The sequence below is a fragment of the Mustela putorius genome, unplaced genomic scaffold (genome assembly GCF_011764305.1).
Source record: "Mustela putorius furo isolate JIRA1106 unplaced genomic scaffold, ASM1176430v1.1 tig00003850_pilon_pilon_pilon, whole genome shotgun sequence".
In the NCBI taxonomy this organism is placed as follows: domain Eukaryota; kingdom Metazoa; phylum Chordata; class Mammalia; order Carnivora; family Mustelidae; genus Mustela; species Mustela putorius.
This window is the reverse complement of record NW_025422002.1, coordinates 18,542,560-18,562,930: the sequence shown is the minus strand read 5'-3', so window position 1 is coordinate 18,562,930 and position 20,371 is coordinate 18,542,560. Positions and strand designations below refer to the sequence as shown.

Sequence of the window (20,371 nt, the reverse complement as noted above, 5' to 3'; positions counted from 1 at the left end):
AGACAATTATCATATGGTTTCACTCATATGTAGAACAGAAGGAATAGCATGGAGGACATTAGGGGAAGAGAGGGAAACCTGAGGGGGAAGAAATCCAAGAGGAAGATAAACCATGAGATACTCTGAATTCTAGGAAACAAACTGAGGTTTACAGAAAGAAGGGGGGGTGGGAGGATGGGGTAGCTACATGATGAGTATTAAGGAGGGCAGGTGTTATGATGAGCACTGGGTGTTATATGCAACTAATGGATCAGTGAACAGAATTTTTAAAATCTTTAAAAATAAAAATTTTAAAAATTGAAAACGTTAGCTTAAAAAATAATAAAATTATGGGGACGCCTGGGTGCTCAGTTGGTTGAGCAGCTGCCTTCGGCTCGGGTCATGATCCCAGCGTCCTGGGATCAAGTCCCACATTGGGCTCCTTGCTCCGCAGGGAGCCTGCTTCTCCCTTTGACTCTGCCTTCCACTCTGTCTGCCTGTGCTCAGTCTCGCTCTCTCTCTGACAAATAAATAAAAAAAAATCTTTAAAAATAATAATGATAATAAAAGTATGAACACAAGTTCAAAGGGTATTCTAAAAAAAAAAAACGGTAATGAGGATGGCATCACTTCTGAAGGCTAACATGAAGAGTGCTGTTGACAATTCCCAGCAAAATAAGGGTCACTGATGAAAATCATTAAAAAAAAAATTTTAAGTCTCTGAAAATTTTCTTAAATTTCCATATAGCAAGTGAAGAAACATTTATTCAAGTTCATCTACTAAATCTCAGGAGGAACAATGAGAGTCTGTGATACTTGTACCGTGAACAATTCTCTCCTTCCACATCTCCCCTCTCCCTCCACATGATGGAAACTCCACCCCAGGTGGGTATGGACATTAAGGTAGAGTTCCTCTCCTCCGGCTGCTAGTTCAGGGATATGACATTTTACTAAGAGGGGGCAGTCCATCACCATTTTTCTTCTCCTCCAACTCTGTGTTTTAGAAGCCAAATTCCTGGTAAGTATGGCCTCCACCCAGTCCCCACTCATAAAGTGAAGGCTCTACCCTGGATGTGGCAGGTTGAGACTATTGGAAACTTATCTGTTTCCTCATAGGGCCCAACATCTGAGGCAGTGGTTCTGAGATTTTGGGTGGGCAAGAACAGAGATACTAACTTTATTTGAAACTGTGGGGGAAGTTCAAATATAAGGGTATTTGAAAAACAATGGAGATTTTGGGGGTGAGCAATTAAGAGAAGGCGGACAGCTCTATGACAGCAATGAGGTAAACTACAATTAGTTTACCAGAGAGAACCAGGGAAGTGCTCTCTGGGTAAGAACAAACCTCAAAGCATGGCCTCAATAATTACCCCTGCAAAGGGTTCCAAATTTAATTGGATCAATTGTAGAGCAATCTATTACCCAGAGCATTGTTGAAAACACTAGAGCAAGAAGACTGTAGTTAATGGAGCTGAACTTCTGACTGTGATACCAAAGGGGGCACATAGCTTAACAGGGAGACCAGGGGAAAAGAGTCAAAGAGAGCCCCACTAAAATTGCTGTCATCTTGTGTTCAAGGCTGTGCTCCCTGAGGAGTGACATCACTGGCTATACACCACATGGAAAACAGACTTCACTTAAATAGCTTAGCCAAGTCACTAAAGACATAAACAAGCAAATAATGAAAACAAGGGAAAGGGAAAAAGAGGGCCAATATCCAGAGCTGGCACAATATATTACCTAAATTATCCACCTTTTAACAAAGGAAGCTATGATGCAAGCAAAGAAATAGAAAAGTGTAACCCATCAGGAGAAAATAAAGAAAGAAAGAAAGAAGAAGGCAATACAAGTTGAGGGGGGCCAGATGTTATACTTAACAAAGATTTCAAAGCAGCCATTATGAGTGTGTTCAAATAACTAAAGGAAACCATGCATAAAGGAAGCTAGGATGGCAATGTCTCATTAAGTAGACAATAATCAATAAATTAAGTAAAAACATGTAGAAATTCTGCAACTAGAATGTACAGTAACTGAGTAAGAAATTCATTAGAGGGGCTCAACAGTAGGATTGAACTGGCAGAAGAAAGACTCCATGAACTTGAGGTTAATTAGAGAATATGTAATCTAAAGAAGAGAAAGGAAAAAAAAATTAATGAATAGAGCCTCAGAGGAGAGTGGGTTACCATTAATCATACTGACATATGTATAATGAGAGTACCTGAAGGTGAGGAGAAAAAAGAACAGAGGAAAATGTTAGAGTAAATAATGGCTGAAAACTGTCCAAACTTGATGAAAAATAGTCTAAAAATCCATGAAATTCAATGAATTCCACGTAAAATAACCATAAGAAGACCCACTCCCAAATGCATCTTAGTAAAAATGGTGAAAAAATACAAAGCAGTAAATAAAAATGACTCATTGTATGTAAAAGAATCCCAATAAGATTAATAGCTGACTTCTTATCAGAAACAATAGAGGCCCAGAGGGAGTGGATACATTTGAAATGCTGAAAGAACAAAACTGTCAACCAAGAATCTTATATTCAGCAGTTATCTTTCAAAAAATAAAGGCAAAATAAAGACATTTCCAGATAAACAAAACTTAGATAATTTGTTGCCAGCAGACTCACATTAAGAGAAATCTACCAAAGGAAGTTCTTCCAGTTAAAAGCAAGTCATACAGGCAATAATCTGAATCCACCAGAGTGCACCAGTAAAGGTAATTATATAATTATAAAAGCTTAAATGAATATTTCCTTTTCTTTCTTAACTCAGCTAAAAAGCAATTGTATAGAATAATATGTATATAATTGTATTGTTGGATTTCTAACAAATACAAATGAAATATACTTGATAATAATAGCAGAAAGGAGGTAGTAAGGAAATGGAGTAAGAAAGTAGCAACAGAGTAATTCAAGAACAGGAACAAATGAAGAGAACCAGAAATGTAAATGAAGTTAATACAGCAAACACTGTAATTACATATTTTCTTTTCTTTTTAACTTCTTCCATAGACATAAAATTATATAAAGTTATAGCAATGTAACAATGATAAGTACACAAAAATATGTGACAAAACATCACAGAAAGGGAGAAGGGATACTACAGTTTGGTAGGAATAGCACTTTTTCACTGGGATTAAGTTATCATAAATCTGAAGTATTTTTTGATGACTTAGGAAGTATATGGTAAATCCTAGAGTAACCACTGGGAAAAAACTAAAAACTATACAGTGAAAAAAAATCATTAAAAGAATTAAAATGTTACACTAGAAAATATTCACTCAATGTAAAGAAAACCGTAGAAGAGAAATAAAAACAAAAGACAGGAGACACAGAAAGCAAAAAGTAAAATTGCAGACATAAATCCAACTCTATCAATAATAACAGTAAATATGAATGAATAAAACAATCCAGTCAGAAAGCCAGAGACTGTCACATGGGATCAAAACAAGATCCAAGTATCTGCTGTCCAAGGAGACATCAGATAAAGATAGGTTGCAAGTTAAAGGATGAAAAGAATATATCATACAAACAAAAACCATAAGAAAGCTGGAGTAGCTATGCTAATATCAGATGAAGTAGACTATAAGACAAAAATATTATGAAAAAGAGGGACGCCTGGGTGGCTCAGTTGGTTAAGCAGCTGCCTTCGGCTCAGGTCATGATCCCAGCGTCCTGGGATCGAGTCCCATATCGGGCTCCTTGCTCCGCAGGGAGCCTGCTTCTCCGTCTGACTCTGCCTTCCACTCTGTCTGCCTGTGCTCGCTCTCACTCGCTCTCTCTGACAAATAAATAAAATCTTAAAAAAAAAATATTATGAAAGAGGGACATTTATATAATAATGAAAATGTCAATCAAAAGGTAGGAGATAATAATCAAAGCTCTCTTTGAATGATTAACTTATTTAAATGACAAAAGCAGAAATAAATGAATTAAACTTTCAACTCAAAAAGATACAAAAAAAACACACAGGAGAACACAGTAGGAAATAATAATGAAAGCAGAGAAAAAAAACAGAATAGCAATGGAATGGGTAAAGAAATTTGAGGGCTCTTTTGTTTTTGAGGGAAGTATGGGGACAAACAAGCACTTTTCACAAATTTAATCAATTTTAAAAGAGAAAGAAAAACTGTAAAGTATAAAGGGGATACTCTAACAATCAAGGGGAGACTCAAAAAGGAATTACTTATAAGACATTATTAATATAACTCTAGGTCAATATATTTTAAAATGTGTGCAAGAAGAGACAACTTTTCCAATAAACTAGACTACTAACCACAGAAGAAACTAAAAAAGCATTCATGTAATACCTCCCCAGATGCCCTAACCCTAGATAAATTCTCTCAAACTTCCAAGGGCAGATAATTCCCAAGTTATATACTTTATGCCAGAGCACATACAGACATACAAAAAGAAAAGGAAAACATTTGGGGAAGCATTTTAAAGCTAGAACACTTTCAGGTGTGTGTGCCTATCCCACCACAGGAGAGAGCGTCTCCTCATCAGGCTGGCCACGTCCACTGGATCACTGTGTCCCTGGTTGCTCTGCCCCACTAGAGTATCTCACGCAGCAAACCCTGTTCTGACCAAGAAAATCTCCAGCTGCCTGGAGCCCTGGCACCCCCAGATGCCCATGTCCACATTCCTTACCAGATCCCGGGAGGATGTTGACCACACCCTTCGGAATGCCAGCCTTCAAGGTCAACTCTGCAAACTTCAAGGCTGTGAGTGGGGTCACCTGAGGAGACAGGAAAGAAGACTGGGTCAGGAGGGATTGGGAAGTGAGGTTCTTCCATCCTCTCCCAGCAGCCTAGATAGCAAGCAGGGAGAAGCAATCATGGCAGGAAGACCATCGAGGTAAGCGCCATCATAGTGGGTACTGGCAACCCAGCCAGCTTTCCCCAGGGCTCCAGTGGAAAGCTGGGAGTAAGGCCTGCTTCCTCATGTACCTTGTAGTGTCTTCTCCTGGCAGGCTCCAGCTCTGTGGCCAGGCCTGGCCTCTTCCTAAATGTTCATACCCCCTTCACTCGGGCAGTGGGGAGTCCCAGGACAGACTGGATGCACTTCATGCCAGATTCTGATTACCTCCTCATTGCTGGTGGCCGTTCCTCTCCTCTTGGCCTGCCAGCAGCCATTCCTCTTCGGGCCCAGGTTATATTCCTTGTAAAGGTTGGCTTGTGCCCCACCTACCAGTGAGCCTCAGAATCACCACATTTATGGGGTGCTGGCGCTGGGAGAGCATAGGCTTGTCGGGGGCTCTTCCAGGGACAGTTGCCTGGATCTGTGCACACCACCGCAATGCTAACAGAGGAGTTATGGGTCAACTCATAGGGTTGCTGTGATGCTCAAGAAGCAAATACATGCAAATTTTTAGTATAATTTGTTATATATTGAAATGCTTTAGGAGTTCCTGACTTAGTGTGAATACTGTAAATGTCAACTGTTGTTATTGCTGGTTTTTAAATTATAATACTTTTAGAGCCAAATTGCCCCAAAGCAGCTAGGGGAGCAAGAGACCTCCGGGGCACACTGTCCAGAGCCCTATGATAGAGCATCTCACCTTCAGGTCCTAACACCACTGGGGGCAGGTAGGGGAGGGGCTGCTACTGCAGCTGAGGCTCATTCAGAGTGTCCTCATCCTGGGGGGACCCTGCTCAGGCCCTTCCAGACTGTCTGAGTGACCCCAAGGTCCTATCTCTGTAGCTTTTCTATAAGGAACTGGGTTTCAGTCTCAGAGCATGAGGCCTGGACAAGGGTTACCAAACAAGGTTTCTGCTCCCCCAAACCCAGAGTTCTGGCACCTGTGGAGAAATCCCTGACTGTTTACCAAGCAGCTATAGGTACAGGGTTGGCTAACCTGACTTAGCCACTCTACCGATGAAAGAACAGACTGCCTACAGCCCCCACTGGTCCCTGCCGCATGCTGCCTCTGACAGAATGGGACCCAAAGAAGGCCAGCCTTCATCAGCAGTACTGCTCCTCTCTTGGGGAGAAACCAGTCCTGGGTGGACACCTGTCTCCTTTATAGGGTGCTTACCAATACCCTCTACAGCCCACACGCCCTGCCCAGAACATGCCCACACCCACCTGGGCAGGCTTGATCACCACTGTGTTCCCAGCAGCCAGGCAGGCAGCCGTCTTCCAGGAGAGCATCATCAGGGGGTAGTTCCAGGGGATGATGATGCCACAGACCCTGCCATACAAAAGAAGAGGGACTCTGTCTCCCCATGCAGCCTGAGGGCCGGAGTGCACCTCCCAGTATCTTCTCTCCCAAGACGACACCCACTCGGCTGTGCTCCACTCACTCCACTCCACTCCACTCCACTCCGTAACACTCCACTTCAATCCACTCCACTCCACCCCACTCCAGGCTTCCTGATATGGAGCCAAAGGTCCCTGAGAGATAGCTCATCCCTGGCTTACCAGTCCCTGATGGGGCAGTATGATCAATCTGGCAGTAGCCCGTACTGTCACTCCAGTAGTGCAATTGCTGGGTCATAGGGTAGTTCTATTTTCAACATTTTGAGGAACCTCCATGCTGTTTTCCAGAGTGGTTGCACCAGCTTGCATTCCCACCAACAGTGTAGGAAGGTTTCCCTTTCTCCGCATCCTTGCCAGCATCTGTCATTTCCTGATTTGTTAATTTTAGCCATTCTGACTGGTGTGAGGTGATATCTCATTGTGGTTGTTTTTTTTTTAAAGATTTTATTTATTTATTTGAGAGAGAAATCACAAGTAGATGGAGAGGCAGGCAGAGAGAGAGAGAGGGAAGTAGGCTCCCTGCTGAGCAGAGAGCCCGATGCGGGACTTGATCCCAGGACCCCGAGATCATGACCTGAGCCGAAGGCAGCGGCTTAACCCACTGAGCCACCCAGGAGCCCCTCATTGTGGTTTTGATTTGTATTTCCCTGATGCAGAGTGATATGGAGCAATTTTTCATGTGTCTGTTGGCCACCTGGATGTCTTCATTGCAGAAATGTCTGTTCATGTCCTCTGCCCATTTTGTGATTGGATTATTTGTTCTTTGGGTGTTGAGTTTGCTAAGTTCTTTATAGATTTTGGACACTAGCCCTTTATATGATATGTCATTTGCAAATATCTTCTCCCATTCTGTCAGTTGTCTTTTGTTTTTTTTTAACTGTTTCCTTTGCTGTGCAAAAGTTTTTGATCTTGATAAAATCCCAATAGTTCATTTTTACCCTTACTTCCCTTGCCTTTGGCGATGTTCCTAGGAAGATGTTGCTGTGGCTGAGGTCGAAGAGGTTGCTGCCTGTGTTCTCCTCAAGGATTTTGATGGATTCCTTTCTCACATTGAGGTCCTTCATCCATTTTGAGTCTGTTTTCATGTGTGGTGTAAGGAAATGGTCCAATTTCATTTTTCTGCATGTGGCTATCCAATTTTCCCAACACCACTTATTGAAGAGGCTGTCTTTTTTCCATTGGACATTCTTTCTTGCTTTGTCAAAGATTAGTTGACCATAGAGTTGAGGGTCTATTTCTGGGCTCTCTATTCTGTTCCATTGATCTAGGTGTCTGTTTTTGTGCCAGTACCATGCTCTCTTGATGATGACAGCTTTGTAATAGAGCTTCAGGTCCGGAATTTTCATGATATTTATTCTTTCAGTATAGCACTTTTAAAAAATTAATTAATTTATTTTCAGCATAACAGTATTCATTATTTTTTTCACCACACCCAGTGCTCCATGCAATCCGTGCCCTCTATAATACCTACCACCTGGTAGACCAACTTCCCACCCCCCGCCCCTTCAAACCCCTCATATTGTTTTTCAAGAGTCCATAGTCTCTCATGATTCACCTCCCCTTCCAATTTTCCCCAACTCCCTTCTCCTCTCTAACTCCCCATGTCCTCCATGATTTTTGTTATGCTCCACAAATAAGTGAAACCATATGATAATTGACTCTCTCTGCTTGACTTATTTTACTCCACATAATCTCTTCCAGTCCCGTCCATGTTGCTACAAAAGTTGGGTATTCATCCTTTCTGATGGAGGCATAATACTCCATAGTGTATACAGACCACATTTTCCTTATCCATTCATCCGTTGAAGGGCATCTTGGTTCTTTCCATAGTTTGGAGACCATGGCCATTGCTGCTATAAACATTAGCAGATGGCCCTTCTTTTCATGACATCTGTATCTTTGGGGTAAATACCCAGGAGTGCAATTTCAGGGTCATAGGGAAGTTCTATTTTTAATTTCTTGAGGAATCTCCACACTGTTCTCCAAAGAGGCTGCACCAACTTGCATTCCCACCAACAGTGGAAGAGGGTTCCCCTTTCTCCACATCCCCTCCAAACATGTTGTTTCCTGTCTTGTTAATTTTGGCCTTTCTAACTTGTGTAAGGTGATATCTCAATGTGGTTTTAATTTGAATCTCCCTGAGGACTAGTGATGATGAACATTTTTTCATGCGTCTGAGAGCCATTTGTATGTCTTCATTGGAGAAGTGTCTATTCATATCTTCTGTCCATTTTTTGATATGATTGCCTGTTTTGTGTGTGTTGAGTTTGAGGAGTTCATTATAGATCCTGGATATCAACCTTTTGTCTGTACTGTCATTTGCAAATATCTTCTCCCATTCCGTGGGTTGCCTCTTTGTTTTTTTGACTGTTTCCTTTGCTGTGCAGAGCTTTTGATTTTGATGAAGTCCCAAAAGTTTATTTTTGCTTTTGTTTCCTTTGCCTTTGGAGACATATCTTGAAAGAAGTTGCTGTGGCTGATAACGAAGAGGCTACTGCCTATGTTCTCCTCTAGGATTCTGATGGATTCCTGTCTCGCATTGAGGTCTTTTATCCATTTTGAGTTTATCTTTGTGTATGGTGTAAGAGAATGGTCCAGTTTCATTCTTCTACATATAGCTGTCCAGTTTTCCCAGCACCATTTATTTAAGAGACTGTCTTTTTTCCACTGTTATTTTTTCCTGTTTTGTCGAAGATTAATTGACCATAGAGTTGAGGGTCCATATCTGGGCTCTCTACTCTGTTCCACTGGTCTATGTGTCTGTTTTTATGCCAGTACCATGCTGTCTTGGTGATCACAGATTTGTAGTAAAGCTTAAAATCAGGTAACATGATGACCCCAATTTTATTTTTGTTTTTCAACATTTCCTTAGCGATTCGGGGTCTCTTCTGATTCCATACAAATTTTAGGGTAATTTGCTCCAGCTCTTTGAAGAATACTGGTGGAATTTTGACTGGAATGGCATTAAAAGTATAGATTGCTCTAGGCAGTATAGACATTTTAACAATGTTTATTCTTCTGATCCAAGAGCATGGAATGGTCTTCCATCTTTTTGTATCTTCTTCAATTTCTTTCTTTAGTGTTCTGTAGTTCCTTAAGTACAGATCCTTTACCTCTTTGGTTAGGTTTATTCCCAGGTATCTTATTTTATGTTTATTCCATGTTTTTCATGCTATAGTAAATGGAATTGATTCTCTAATTTCCCTTTCTGTATTTTCATTGTTAGTGTATAAGAAAGCCACTGATTTCTGCACATTGACTTTCTATCCTGCCACATTGCTGAATTGCTGCATGAGTTCTAGTAGTTTGGGGGTGGAGTCAGTATAGCACCTTGAAAAACATGTCATCCCTACACCTTGAGAACAATGACCATCTGTGACTATTATATCTTCAGTGCCTGACACAGACTTAGTGCTTAATAAATGTTTGTTGAATGAATGACTGGTAGGCCAAATTTCATATTTTCTCTGAACTTAGGTTTTACATTTCTAAAATTAAAAAATATATACACTTAGATTTCTTCAGCTGAAAAAAAAGAAGGACTCTCATAATAAATATTCATTCATACAACAAATACCTATTGAGCACTTACTTTGTGCCAAGTAATTTCATCACTGTAGCAGTTTTAGGAAACTGTCATTATATCGCCCAATCCAGGAGCATGGAACATTTTCCATTTCTTTGTGTCTTCCTCAATTTCTTTCATGAGTACTTTATTGTTTTCTGAGTATAGATTCTTTGCCTCTTTGGTTAGGTTTATTCCTAGGTATCTTATAGTTTTGGGTGCAATTGTAAATGGGATTGACTCCTTAATTTCTCTTTCTTCTGTCCTGTTGTTGGTGTAGAGAAATGCAACTGATTTCTGTGCATTGATTTTATATCCTGACACTTTACTGAATTCCTGTACAAGTTCTAGCAGTTTTGGAGTGGAGTCTTTTGGGTTTTCCACATATAGTATCATATCTGCAAAGAGTGATAGTTTGACTTCTTCTTTGCTGATTTGGATGCCTTTAATTTCCTTTTGTTGTCTTATTGCTGAGACTAGAACTTCTAGTACTATGTTGAATTGCAGTGGTGATAATGGGCATCCCTGCCGTGTTCCTGACCTTAGCGGAAAAGCTTTCAGTTTTTCTCCATTGAGAATGATATTTGTGGTGGGTTTTTCATAAATGACTTTGATAATATTAAGGTATGTGCCCTCTATCCCTACACTTTGAAGAGTTTTGATCAGGAAGGGATGCTGTACTTTGTCAAATTCTTTTTCAGCATCTATTGAGAGTATATGGTTCTTGTTCTTTCTTTTATTGATGTGTTGTATCACATTGATTGATTTAATCAATGTGATACAACACATCAATAAAAGAAGTTGAGAGACTGTCTTTTTTCCACTGTTATTTTTTCCTGTTTTGTCGAAGATTAATTGACCATAGAGTTGAGGGTCCATATCTGGGCTCTCTACTCTGTGGATGTTGAACCACCTTTGCAGCCCTTGAATAAATCCCACTTGGTCGTGGTGAATAATCCTTTTAATGTACTGTTGAATCCTATTGGCTAGTATTTTGGTGAGAATTTTCGCATCTGTGTTCATCAAAGATATTGGTCTATAGCTCTCTTTTCTGATGGGATCCTTGTCTGGTTTTGGGATCAAGGTGATGCTGGCCTCATAAAATGAGTTTGGAAGTTTTCCTTCCATTTCTATTTTTTGGAACAGTTTCAGGAGAATAGGAATTAGTTCTTCTTTGAATGTTTGGTAGAATTCCCCTGGGAAGCCGCCTGGCCCTGGGCTTTTGTTTGTTTGGAGATTTTTGAATACTGTTTCAATCTCCTTACTGGTTATGGGTCTGTTCAGGCTTTCTATTTCTTCCTGGTTCAGTTGTGGTAGTTTATATGTTTCTAGGAATGCATCCATTTCTTCCAGATTGTCAAATTTGTTGGTGTAGAGTTGCTCATAGTATGTTCTTATAATTGTTTGTATTTCTTTGGTATTGGTTGTGATGTCTCCTCTTTCCTTCATGATTTTATTTATTTGGGTCCTTTCTCTTTTCTTTTTGATAAGTCTGGCCAGGGGTTTATCAATCTTATTAATTCTTTCAAAGAACCAAAGAACCAGCTCCTAGTTTTGTTGATTTGTTCTGTTTTTTTGTTTTTGTTTTTTTGGTTTCTATTTCATTGATTTCTGCTCTGATCTATATAATTTCTCTTCTCCTGCTGGGTTTAGGGTTTCTTTCTTGTTCTTTCTCCAGCTCCTTTAGGTGTAGGGTTAGGTTGTGTACTTGAGAAAGGCTTGTACCACTATATATTTTCCTCTCAGAACTGCCTTTGTTGTGTCCCACAAATTTTGAACTGTTGTGTTTTCATTATCATTTGTTTCCATGATTTTTTTCAATTCTTCTTTAATTTCCTGGTTGACCAATTCATTCTTTAGAAGGATGCTGTTTAGTCTCCATGTATTTGGGTTGGGTTCTTTCCAAATTACCTCTTTTGGTTGAGTTCTAGCTTCAAAACACTGTGGTCTGAAAATATGCAGGGAATGATCCCAATCTTTTTATACTGGTTGAGACCTGTTTTAGGACCAAGGATGTGATCTATTCTTGAGAATGTTCCATGTGCACTAGAGAAGAATGTGTATTCTGTTGCTTTGGGATAAAATGTTCTGAATATACCTGTGTTGTCCATCTGGTTCAGTTTGTCATTTAAGGCCTTTATTTCCTTGTTGATCCTTTGCTTGGATGATCTGTCCATTTTAGTGAGGGGAGTGTTAAAGTCCCCTACTATTATTGTATTATTGTTTATGTGTTTCTTTGATTTTGTTATTAATTGGTTTATATAGTTGGCTGCTCCCACATTGGGGGCATAGATATTTAAAACTGTTAGATCTTCTTGTTGGACAGATCCTTTGAGTATGATATAGTGTTCTTCCTCATCTCTTATTATAGTCTTGGGCTTAACATCTAATTGATCTGATATAAGGATTGCCCCTCCTGCTTTCTTCTGATGTCCATTAGCATGGTAAATTCTTTTCTAACCCCTCACTTTAAATCTGGAGGTGTCTTCGGGTTTAAAATGAGTTTTTTGTAGGCAACATATAGATGGGTTTTGTTTTTTTATCCATTCTGATACCCTGTGTCTTTTGATTGGGGCATTTAGTCCATTAACATTCAGGGTAACTATTGAGAGATATGAATTTAGTTCCATTGTATTGCCTGTAAGGTGACTGTTACTGTATATGGTCTCTGTTCCTTTCTGATCTGCCACTTGTAGGCTCTCTCTTTGCTTAGAAGACCCCTTTCAATATTTCCTTTAGAGCTGGTTTGGTGTTTGCAAATTCTTTCAGTTTTTGTTTTTCCTGGAAGCTTTTAATCTCTCCTTCTATTTTCAATGATAGCCTAGCTGGATATAGTATTCTTGGCTGCATGTTTTCCTCATTAGTGCTCTGAATATATCATGCCAGATCTTTCTGGCCTGCCAGATCTCTGTGGATAAGTCTGCTGCCAATCTGATATTTTTACCATTGTATGTTACAGACTTCTTTTCCTGGGCTGCTTTCAGCATTTTCTCTTTGTCACTAAGACTTGTAAATTTTACTATTAGGTGACGGGGTGTGGACCTATTCTTATTAATTTTGAGGGGTGTTCTCTGCACCTCCTGGATTTTGATGCTTGTTCCCTTTGCCATATTGGGGAAATTCTCTCCAATATACCTTCTGCTCCCCTCTCTCTTTCTTTTTTTTCTGGAATCCCAATTATTCTAATGTTGTTTCATCTTATGGTGTCACTTATCTCTCGAATTCTCCCCTCGTGGTCCAGTTGCTGTTTGTTCGTCTTTTGCTCAGCTTCTTTATTCTCTGTCATTTGGTCTTCTATATCACTAATTCTTTCTTCTGCCTCATTTATCCTAGCAGTGAGAGCCTCCATTTTTGATTGCACCTCATTAATAGCTTTTTTGATTTCAACTTGGTTAGATTTTAGTTCTTTTATTTTTCCAGAAAGGGCTTTTATATCTCCCGAGAGGGTTTCTCTAATATCTTCCATGCCTTTTTCGAGCCCGGCTAGAACCTTGAGAATTGTCATTCTGAACTCTAGATCTGACATATTACCAATGTCTGTATTGATTAGGTCCCTAGCCTTCGGTACTGCCTGTTCTTTTTTTTGTGGCGAATTTTTCCACCTTGTCATTTTGTCCAGATAAGAGTATATTAATGAGCAAGTAAAATACTAAAAGGGTGGCAACAACCCCAGGAAAATATGCTTTAACCAAATCAGAAGAGATCCCAAATCGTGAGGGGGGAGAAAGGGGATAAAAAGAGGTTCAGAAAAAAAAAAAAAAAAAAATGAATAAAGAAAAAGTATAAAAAAAGAAAATATATATATATATATATTAGATAAACTAGTTAAAAAACGTTAAAAAAGAAAAGGGTAAAAGTTAAAAAAAATTTAGCAGAAGAAGAGAAAAAAATTGAAAAAGAAAAAAAAATTAAATTAACTGTAAGACTAAAGAATCATGGGGAGAAAGCCATGAGTTCCGTGCTTTGCTTTCTCCTCCTCTGGAATTCTGCTGCTCTCCCTAGTATTGAAACTGCACTCCTTGGTAGGTGAACTTGGTCTTGGCTGGATTTCTTGTTGATCTTCTGGGGGAGGGACCTGTTGTAGTGATTCTCAAGTGTCTTTGCCCCAGGCAGAATTGCACCACCCTTACCATGGGCTGGGCTGAGTAATCCGTTTGGGTTTGCCTTCAGGAGCTTTTGTTCCCTGAGCACTTTCCTTAGAGTTCCGGAGGACAGGAATGAAACTGGCGGCCTCCTGGTTTCCAGCCCGGAGGAGCCAAGAGCCCGGAGCCCCACTTCTCAGTGCGCTCTCAGAGAACAGCACCCAATAACTCCCATCTGCCTGACCTCTGGCCACGCTCTGAGCTCACCGAGCCTGTGACCAGTTCAAGGTAACACCGAGCTGTGAGCTCACACTCGGCTCTGTCTTTGTAGCTGGCTTCCCTGTTCTAATACCTGTAAGCTCTGTGACACTCAGACACTCCTGATCCTTCTGTGACCCTGTGGGACCTGAGGCCATGCTGACCCTGTGTGGGCTTCACCCTGGTTCAGCCTCTGGAGTGACGTCCCTCAGTGCAACAGACTTTTAAAAGTCCTGATTTTGTGCTCTGTTGCTCTGCTTGCTGGGAGCTGGCCCCTCCCCCCGGGGTCTATCTTCCCATCGCTTTGGATTCACTTCTCCGCCAGTCCTACCTTTCAGAAAGTGGTTGATTTTCTGTTTCTAGAATTGCTGTTCTTCTTCTCTTCAATATGCCATTGGATTTGTAGGTGTTTGCAATCTTTAGATAAGCTATCTAGCTGATCTGCTAGCTGAAGTAGTGTCAGCCAGCTACTTCTCTACCATCTTGACTCCTCCCCTATTTCTCTATTATTTTATTCCTGTTCCTTGGTTCTGTGTATTCTTTGTTTTTATACACATTCATCATTATGATCTTTCCAGAAAAAATTTTTCAGGTTCACCCTCTATGATCTTGACTGCTAGAGGGTTATTGAGGGAATTAAGTAAAATTATACTTATAAAGTCATTACAACAGTGTCTGGTACAGAGCAGGTACTTTGGGAATGAAAGCTGTTTCATTTGCTAGAATGTAAGTCCCCTAAGGATAGGTATTCTCATCAGCTCTGATCATCACTGTATCTCCAGCACCTGAACTGCCCAGCACATCGTAACTATCCAATAAGTAGACATGGGAGAGATATGCAGAAAGGGGATGAGTGTCCACACAACATACTGTACGAAAAGCACCCATTGTGTGGAGAATCTTCACCCTGTGCTGTGACTCACCCAATAGGCTCTTTCCTGGTCAAGGTCAGGTTGCGGTTTGGTCTGGCATGGTTGATAGGGATGGTGGAGCCCTGGAAGAAGCATGGGGTGGGAGGGGGGTCACTGAGAGGGGAATCCATGGTTTCCTCACCCATTCCCCTGGGCAGCCAGACTGTGCCTGGAGCTCAGAATTCAATAGTCTTGTCTGTGGCCTGCAGCCCCCATGAACCAGACAGGTAAGAGACCGAAACCTTCCAGATTATGTATGACAGGGGTATCTGAGGAATCCAGACACAGGTGGAGTGGGCAGCCAACAGGTGTAAGATGTCTGCTACACAGAGCCTGGCAGAGTCCTCAGATGGGAAGTTGGTCCTGGTACAGGTAAGCTCTCTGGCTTTGACACTGGGGCAGAGAAAAGGGGAGTGAGAAGCCAAGTTGCATCTGGAGAGTGTGCTAGTCCAGGAGGGCCCATTTAGGGGCAGTTCTAGCCAGCAGCGATACAGCAGCAAGAGGAGCAGAAGGTAGGCCTTCCATCACACCTGCACCCTCCACCCCATGGAAAGGACACAAGGCATGAACCTCAAGTCTGGCACAGACCCATGAACCCACCAGTGATAGGTGTCCCATCACAGCCTGTAGTGGGCCAATCTCTGAAAATGGGTCCCACGGTCCCACTCTGATCCCTGGGATCTGGGAGATGGTGAGCTACTCCTTCTGCGAAGATGCAGAATGGCACAGTTGGCCTTAGGAAGAGATGATGCAGGTGTCCCCAGCACCACCTCAGGAGCCCCCACAAAGGCAAAGTTTTCTCCGTTCATGGCAGATGGATGCCAAGCCTGAAAACAGCAAGGGAATGGAGGGCTGAGGCAAGGGTCAGAGCAAGGCCTGCAGTAGCTGACAGCAGCCCCCGCCAGCAGCCAGCAAGGACCTGGGCCTCAGTGCTCCATCAACAGGAGCTGAACTCTGCCAACATTTCTCCAACATCTGAATGGGACTGCAGGCAGGGTCTCCCCAGAGCCTCCAGCCAAAGCCCAGCCTGGCCACACCTTGACACTATCCTTGGGAAACCCCCGGCATGGAACCCAGCCCAGCCTGCCTGGACTGCCCATCTGCAGAAGTGATAGCTGATCAATGGGGTTGTTTTAGGCCAATAAGCTGTGGTTGTTTGTTATGCCACAGGTGGGCTAATGCATTGCCCTCAGAGTTTCCTGCTGGGCCCAGCCTCCTGTGTGAACTCACTTGGTGGGCAGGAGCCTCAGCCTCACCTGAATCTTGTCACACCAGCCAGCAAAGTAGCGGAAGGTCTGGATGGACATGCCCACATGGGTCTTCAGGGCCAATGTGTAGACAGCACCTGCATCCAGAGCCTCAATGGTGGCCAGCTCCTCCTGATGCTGTTCCATGAGGTCTGCCAACCTGGCCAATAGGTGGGGTGCAGAAAGGAGGGAGATGGGCTCAGGCCTGGAGCAGCCTGGCCTGTTCTTTGAAGGCCCTTCTTCAGTGAGTCAGGGGTTCTTCCTTGCACTCCCAGCTCTGCCACACTCTAATGTGCTGACCTCAGTTTCCCCATCTGTGAGATGGGACAGTAAGGTTTCCTTTGCAGGATGAGTGTGAGAATGGTGCCCTTCTTGTCTCTCTCGCCTCTCTTTTCCTTTCTTCCTTCCTAAAATTGATTCCTGTTGATGGATTAACTACTTCATAATGGTGCTTACAAACGATCCTGCAAAACAGTCCCTCTGCCTCTCTAATAAGGAGGTCACCATTTCAAAAGGCCACCCTGTCTGTCTCAGGACAGCCTTGACCAGGGGAAAGCATGTCTGGCTTCAAGCACCAGCCAATCTGGTGGAGTATGCCCCCAAGGATGGCATCTGTGGGGAGGGCGGGATGGGGGCTATGACGGGAGAGATGCAAGGAAAGTTGCATCTACACAGCCCTTCTTAAGTGGGAGCACTCTGACAGCAAGCTGACCTTCCATGCTTCTGGTGGGTATGCTGCTATGGGTAGCCTGGGAATTAGGACTCTTCCGCCTTCCCTGATGTAAGGGAGTTCAGGGAGAAGCATGCTCAGAGGGCAAGGTGGACAGAGGAAGGTGGAGACCACAGATCTAGAGCAGCTCTCAATCTTGTACATGGGGGAGCTCTAGCCCAGAGACAAGTCTGGGACCAAAGCCTGCTGAGCTGCTCCTCTCCGCACATAGCTGTAGCATGTCTTAAACCCCCAAGTACACACTCACACTCTCCGGGAAGCCAACCTTCATCCCACATCAATCACACCTCCCTGCAGTGTCCTCCTAACACCCTCCGTCTTTCTTCAAACCTCACCTGACTATTACAGATACCCACTTAGGCAAGTATTCTGGTACTATCTGCCTTCCTCTGAAGGCTGGTACAGTATTTGGTCTCCTGCTCCCTCCTGGGCCTCCTACACCACCAGGCAACACAGTCAGCATGCGGCACAAGGCTGGTGAGTGAAACTGGACCAAACAGACATGAGCGATCTAGTGGCAGAGCCACACTGTTACCTCAAAGACGATATATACCCAGGTAATTCTCTAGCTAAGAATAACAAAGGTGTCAATCATTCTTTGAGAACTATTCTAGACCAGATAAGGAAAACACCATGTTGTGGCATTTCAAGGACTAGGGTTTCATCAACTAGAAAAACATGTGCCTAAGGTATAAATCTGTATTACAAATAAGCCAAAGATGGCCTCTGTGTATTGGCCCCTTGGTTGTTCACATCCTCTTCGCAGTGTGAGACTTGCCAGCTCAGACGCTTGCTGCATACACACTTATATATCCAGTTATTTTAAAAATAGTCCAAACAAGCAGACTTTGAGCCATTTAGAGCCTTGTTGCTTTGTATCCTCCAGGAACCTTACTTGACAGCTGTTATCATTGGTGAGATGGACCACAGTTATAACTGCTGCCCTTCCCAGCCCTCTGACCCAGAGACTCCTGTTCTGCTACAGAGCAACAGGGCCAGAACATGGGAGCCCCCTCCTGGATCTCTTGAACCCCAAGAGTTCCCTTGCACCCTTCCCATTCTGGGTAGGGGGCCCCCACTACAATCTCTGGAGGGCCTCCCACTATGGGGGCACCACCCCATGAAGCCTGTTGCATTTTACTACTTCTTATGGCCATACCTTTTCCTTTGACCAGCCCCAAATCCCTCCAACTCTGCCAGACAATGTCACACGCATGTGATGTGGCCATGTCATAAGTCCCTAGCATGACTATCACCCTAGCAAACCATTTGGGAGGCTCTTCAAAGACAGCTGAGTGGGACTGTTCTGTTGTCCACTTTATTAAGCTGCTGCTCTACCTCCCAGAGTCCTGTCTCCAGAAAGTGCCAGTGGGGAAAGCAGGCGAAGCAATCTCCATCAACCCACAGGTCTGCTGGTTGGAAGTAAGGAAGGGAAAGGGTGGGGTGCCAGGCCCATGGCTCCTTAACAGCAGTATGGGCCACCACCACATTCCTGGCTGTGGACTTAAGGGGGTGTCTGAACACAAGGTGACAGCTTACCACAGATTCTCTCACCAATTTTTGGTGGTCCCGCTCTGGTAGCTGGGACACTGGCTCTCCAGGTTCCTGAGAGGCTCAATCTTGTCCCTCAGTGGTTCTTGGGGGCTGCCTGGTGACTTTATATAACACTTGTTTCTGGTTATTTCTTCCCAACTTACCCCTACAACGCATTCTGTATTCCATAGTATCTACCCATGGCCTTTTTCCCTCATTGAACGAGGGGCTCCCCCTTCCTGGGCCAGCAATGGGTACACCTCCACCATGGGGACTGGGAGACTACATGAGGCAGGTACCGGGTTATTGGGAGCTCTCAGGCCTGGCCTCAAGACGTGTGTCCAAGCAGTCCAGGACTGTCTTTACAGTTGTGCAGGAACCAACAATTCCTCACTGTGGTGCGGCCAGTGGTGCTATTATGGCATATGCCACTAGAAGGCAGCAGAGAACCTCAAGGAAAAAACTGGGCCAGCACATTGTGCCAGGGGAGTCTCTGCTTCAGGGCCAGAAGGCTCAGCACCATAGCCTGGGCTTGCACATTTTGGTTCTGCCTAACCTGGGGGCTCTAGGAAGCCAATGGCTTCCTAAAATTGATGGACTCTTCAAGGAATCTTGAAACAAACTTAAGTTATGGCAGGCTGGGCGCACCTCCCTAAACCCCACAATCTCTGTTCCATTTTGAAACCATACAGTCCCCCTCCCCCACCTCTGGTCCGCTGTGCTGGGGGCTGTCCTGGGGGGTCTGTCCTCCGGAACAGGAAAAAAATGGCATTCTGACTGCAAGGCCAAGACAGGTTCTCTCTCCCACCAGATGACAAGCACATTTGGACCACATCATGACGAGGCTGTATGCCTGACAACTTCCCCAGGACCCGGAGCACAAAAGCCAGGTTCCTGAAACCAGCTTGCTCACCAGTCTTTTCAACATTGCTTAATTCATCTGCCCAGCAGACTCCTTCTAGAAACATTACCCCACTTCCTTGAGGGTGGCTGCTCTTCCCCCATTGGGACCACTTGGTTGTAGGGGAGCAGTATCTTCTCCAGACCTTATTCCCACCCCATTCTCAGATGCTGGAGCACCCTGAAGTCCTTCCCTAAGATCTCTGATGGAACTAAGGGGAAAGAATCCCTTCTGCCCCAGTTTAAGAAACAAACAAACAAACAAACAAACAACAAAAAAACAAGACAGAGAAGTGTGCGATTCTGGCAGTTAGTGTGGAGCTGGGCAGGTGACCGCAGACAGAACAGGCCCCATCCTTCCTTTGCTGTCTTCTGCATGAAGTGGCCTGATCCTGCCTCTGGCCAGTCCACTCCAGGTAAATGCTGTCCTGAGTCTGCCCAGGACCATCTGTTAGCTTTGCCAGTCTGCTTCTCCGATCTGATCAGTACCTTCACTTTTGCACCCTCTCATCTTCTAATACACTGTCCCCTCCACTGAGGACACCTTTCCCCTCAGGGCTACTTGTGTCTGGCAAAACCCCTCCTGACTCTCAAGCCACTTCCTCTGGAGCCTTTTCTCAGCCTCAGGCCTTGGTTGAACAAACCTGTCCAAGACTCTACCTTCCCCCGGGTAGGACCCAAGCATGCAGCCCCAACCCAAGCTGAAGGTCGGGGGCTGACAGGAGGTTGTGGGGCTCTCACCTGTACAGGAGCTGGCCCCGATCCCGTGCATTGATCTTCCCCCACAATCCGTTCTCAAAGGCATCCTTAGCGGCAGCCACTGCCTTATCAACATCACTGACCTGAGCCAGGGACACCTGGCAGATGACCTGTGGTGGAGCGGAGTTGTGAGGTCTTCCCTGGA

The 20,371-nt window shown here is 43.6% G+C and overlaps 1 protein-coding gene across 3 annotated transcripts in view; it reads right to left on the bottom strand.

Moving 5' to 3' along the window:
- The window catches only part of ALDH1L1 (aldehyde dehydrogenase 1 family member L1), a 126,927-nt gene that overhangs the window by 24,316 nt on the left and 82,240 nt on the right, over nucleotides 1–20,371 (bottom strand). For all 3 annotated transcript variants that reach the window (XM_004781502.3, XM_013050491.2, XM_045063410.1), the window contains 5 exons: nucleotides 20,209–20,336; nucleotides 16,314–16,464; nucleotides 15,070–15,140; nucleotides 6,068–6,173; nucleotides 4,631–4,718 (listed from right to left, as the gene is read on the bottom strand). In XM_004781502.3, the coding sequence (XP_004781559.1) occupies nucleotides 4,631–4,718; nucleotides 6,068–6,173; nucleotides 15,070–15,140; nucleotides 16,314–16,464; nucleotides 20,209–20,336 (544 nt within the window). The remainder of the gene's footprint in view (nucleotides 1–4,630; nucleotides 4,719–6,067; nucleotides 6,174–15,069; nucleotides 15,141–16,313; nucleotides 16,465–20,208; nucleotides 20,337–20,371) is intronic.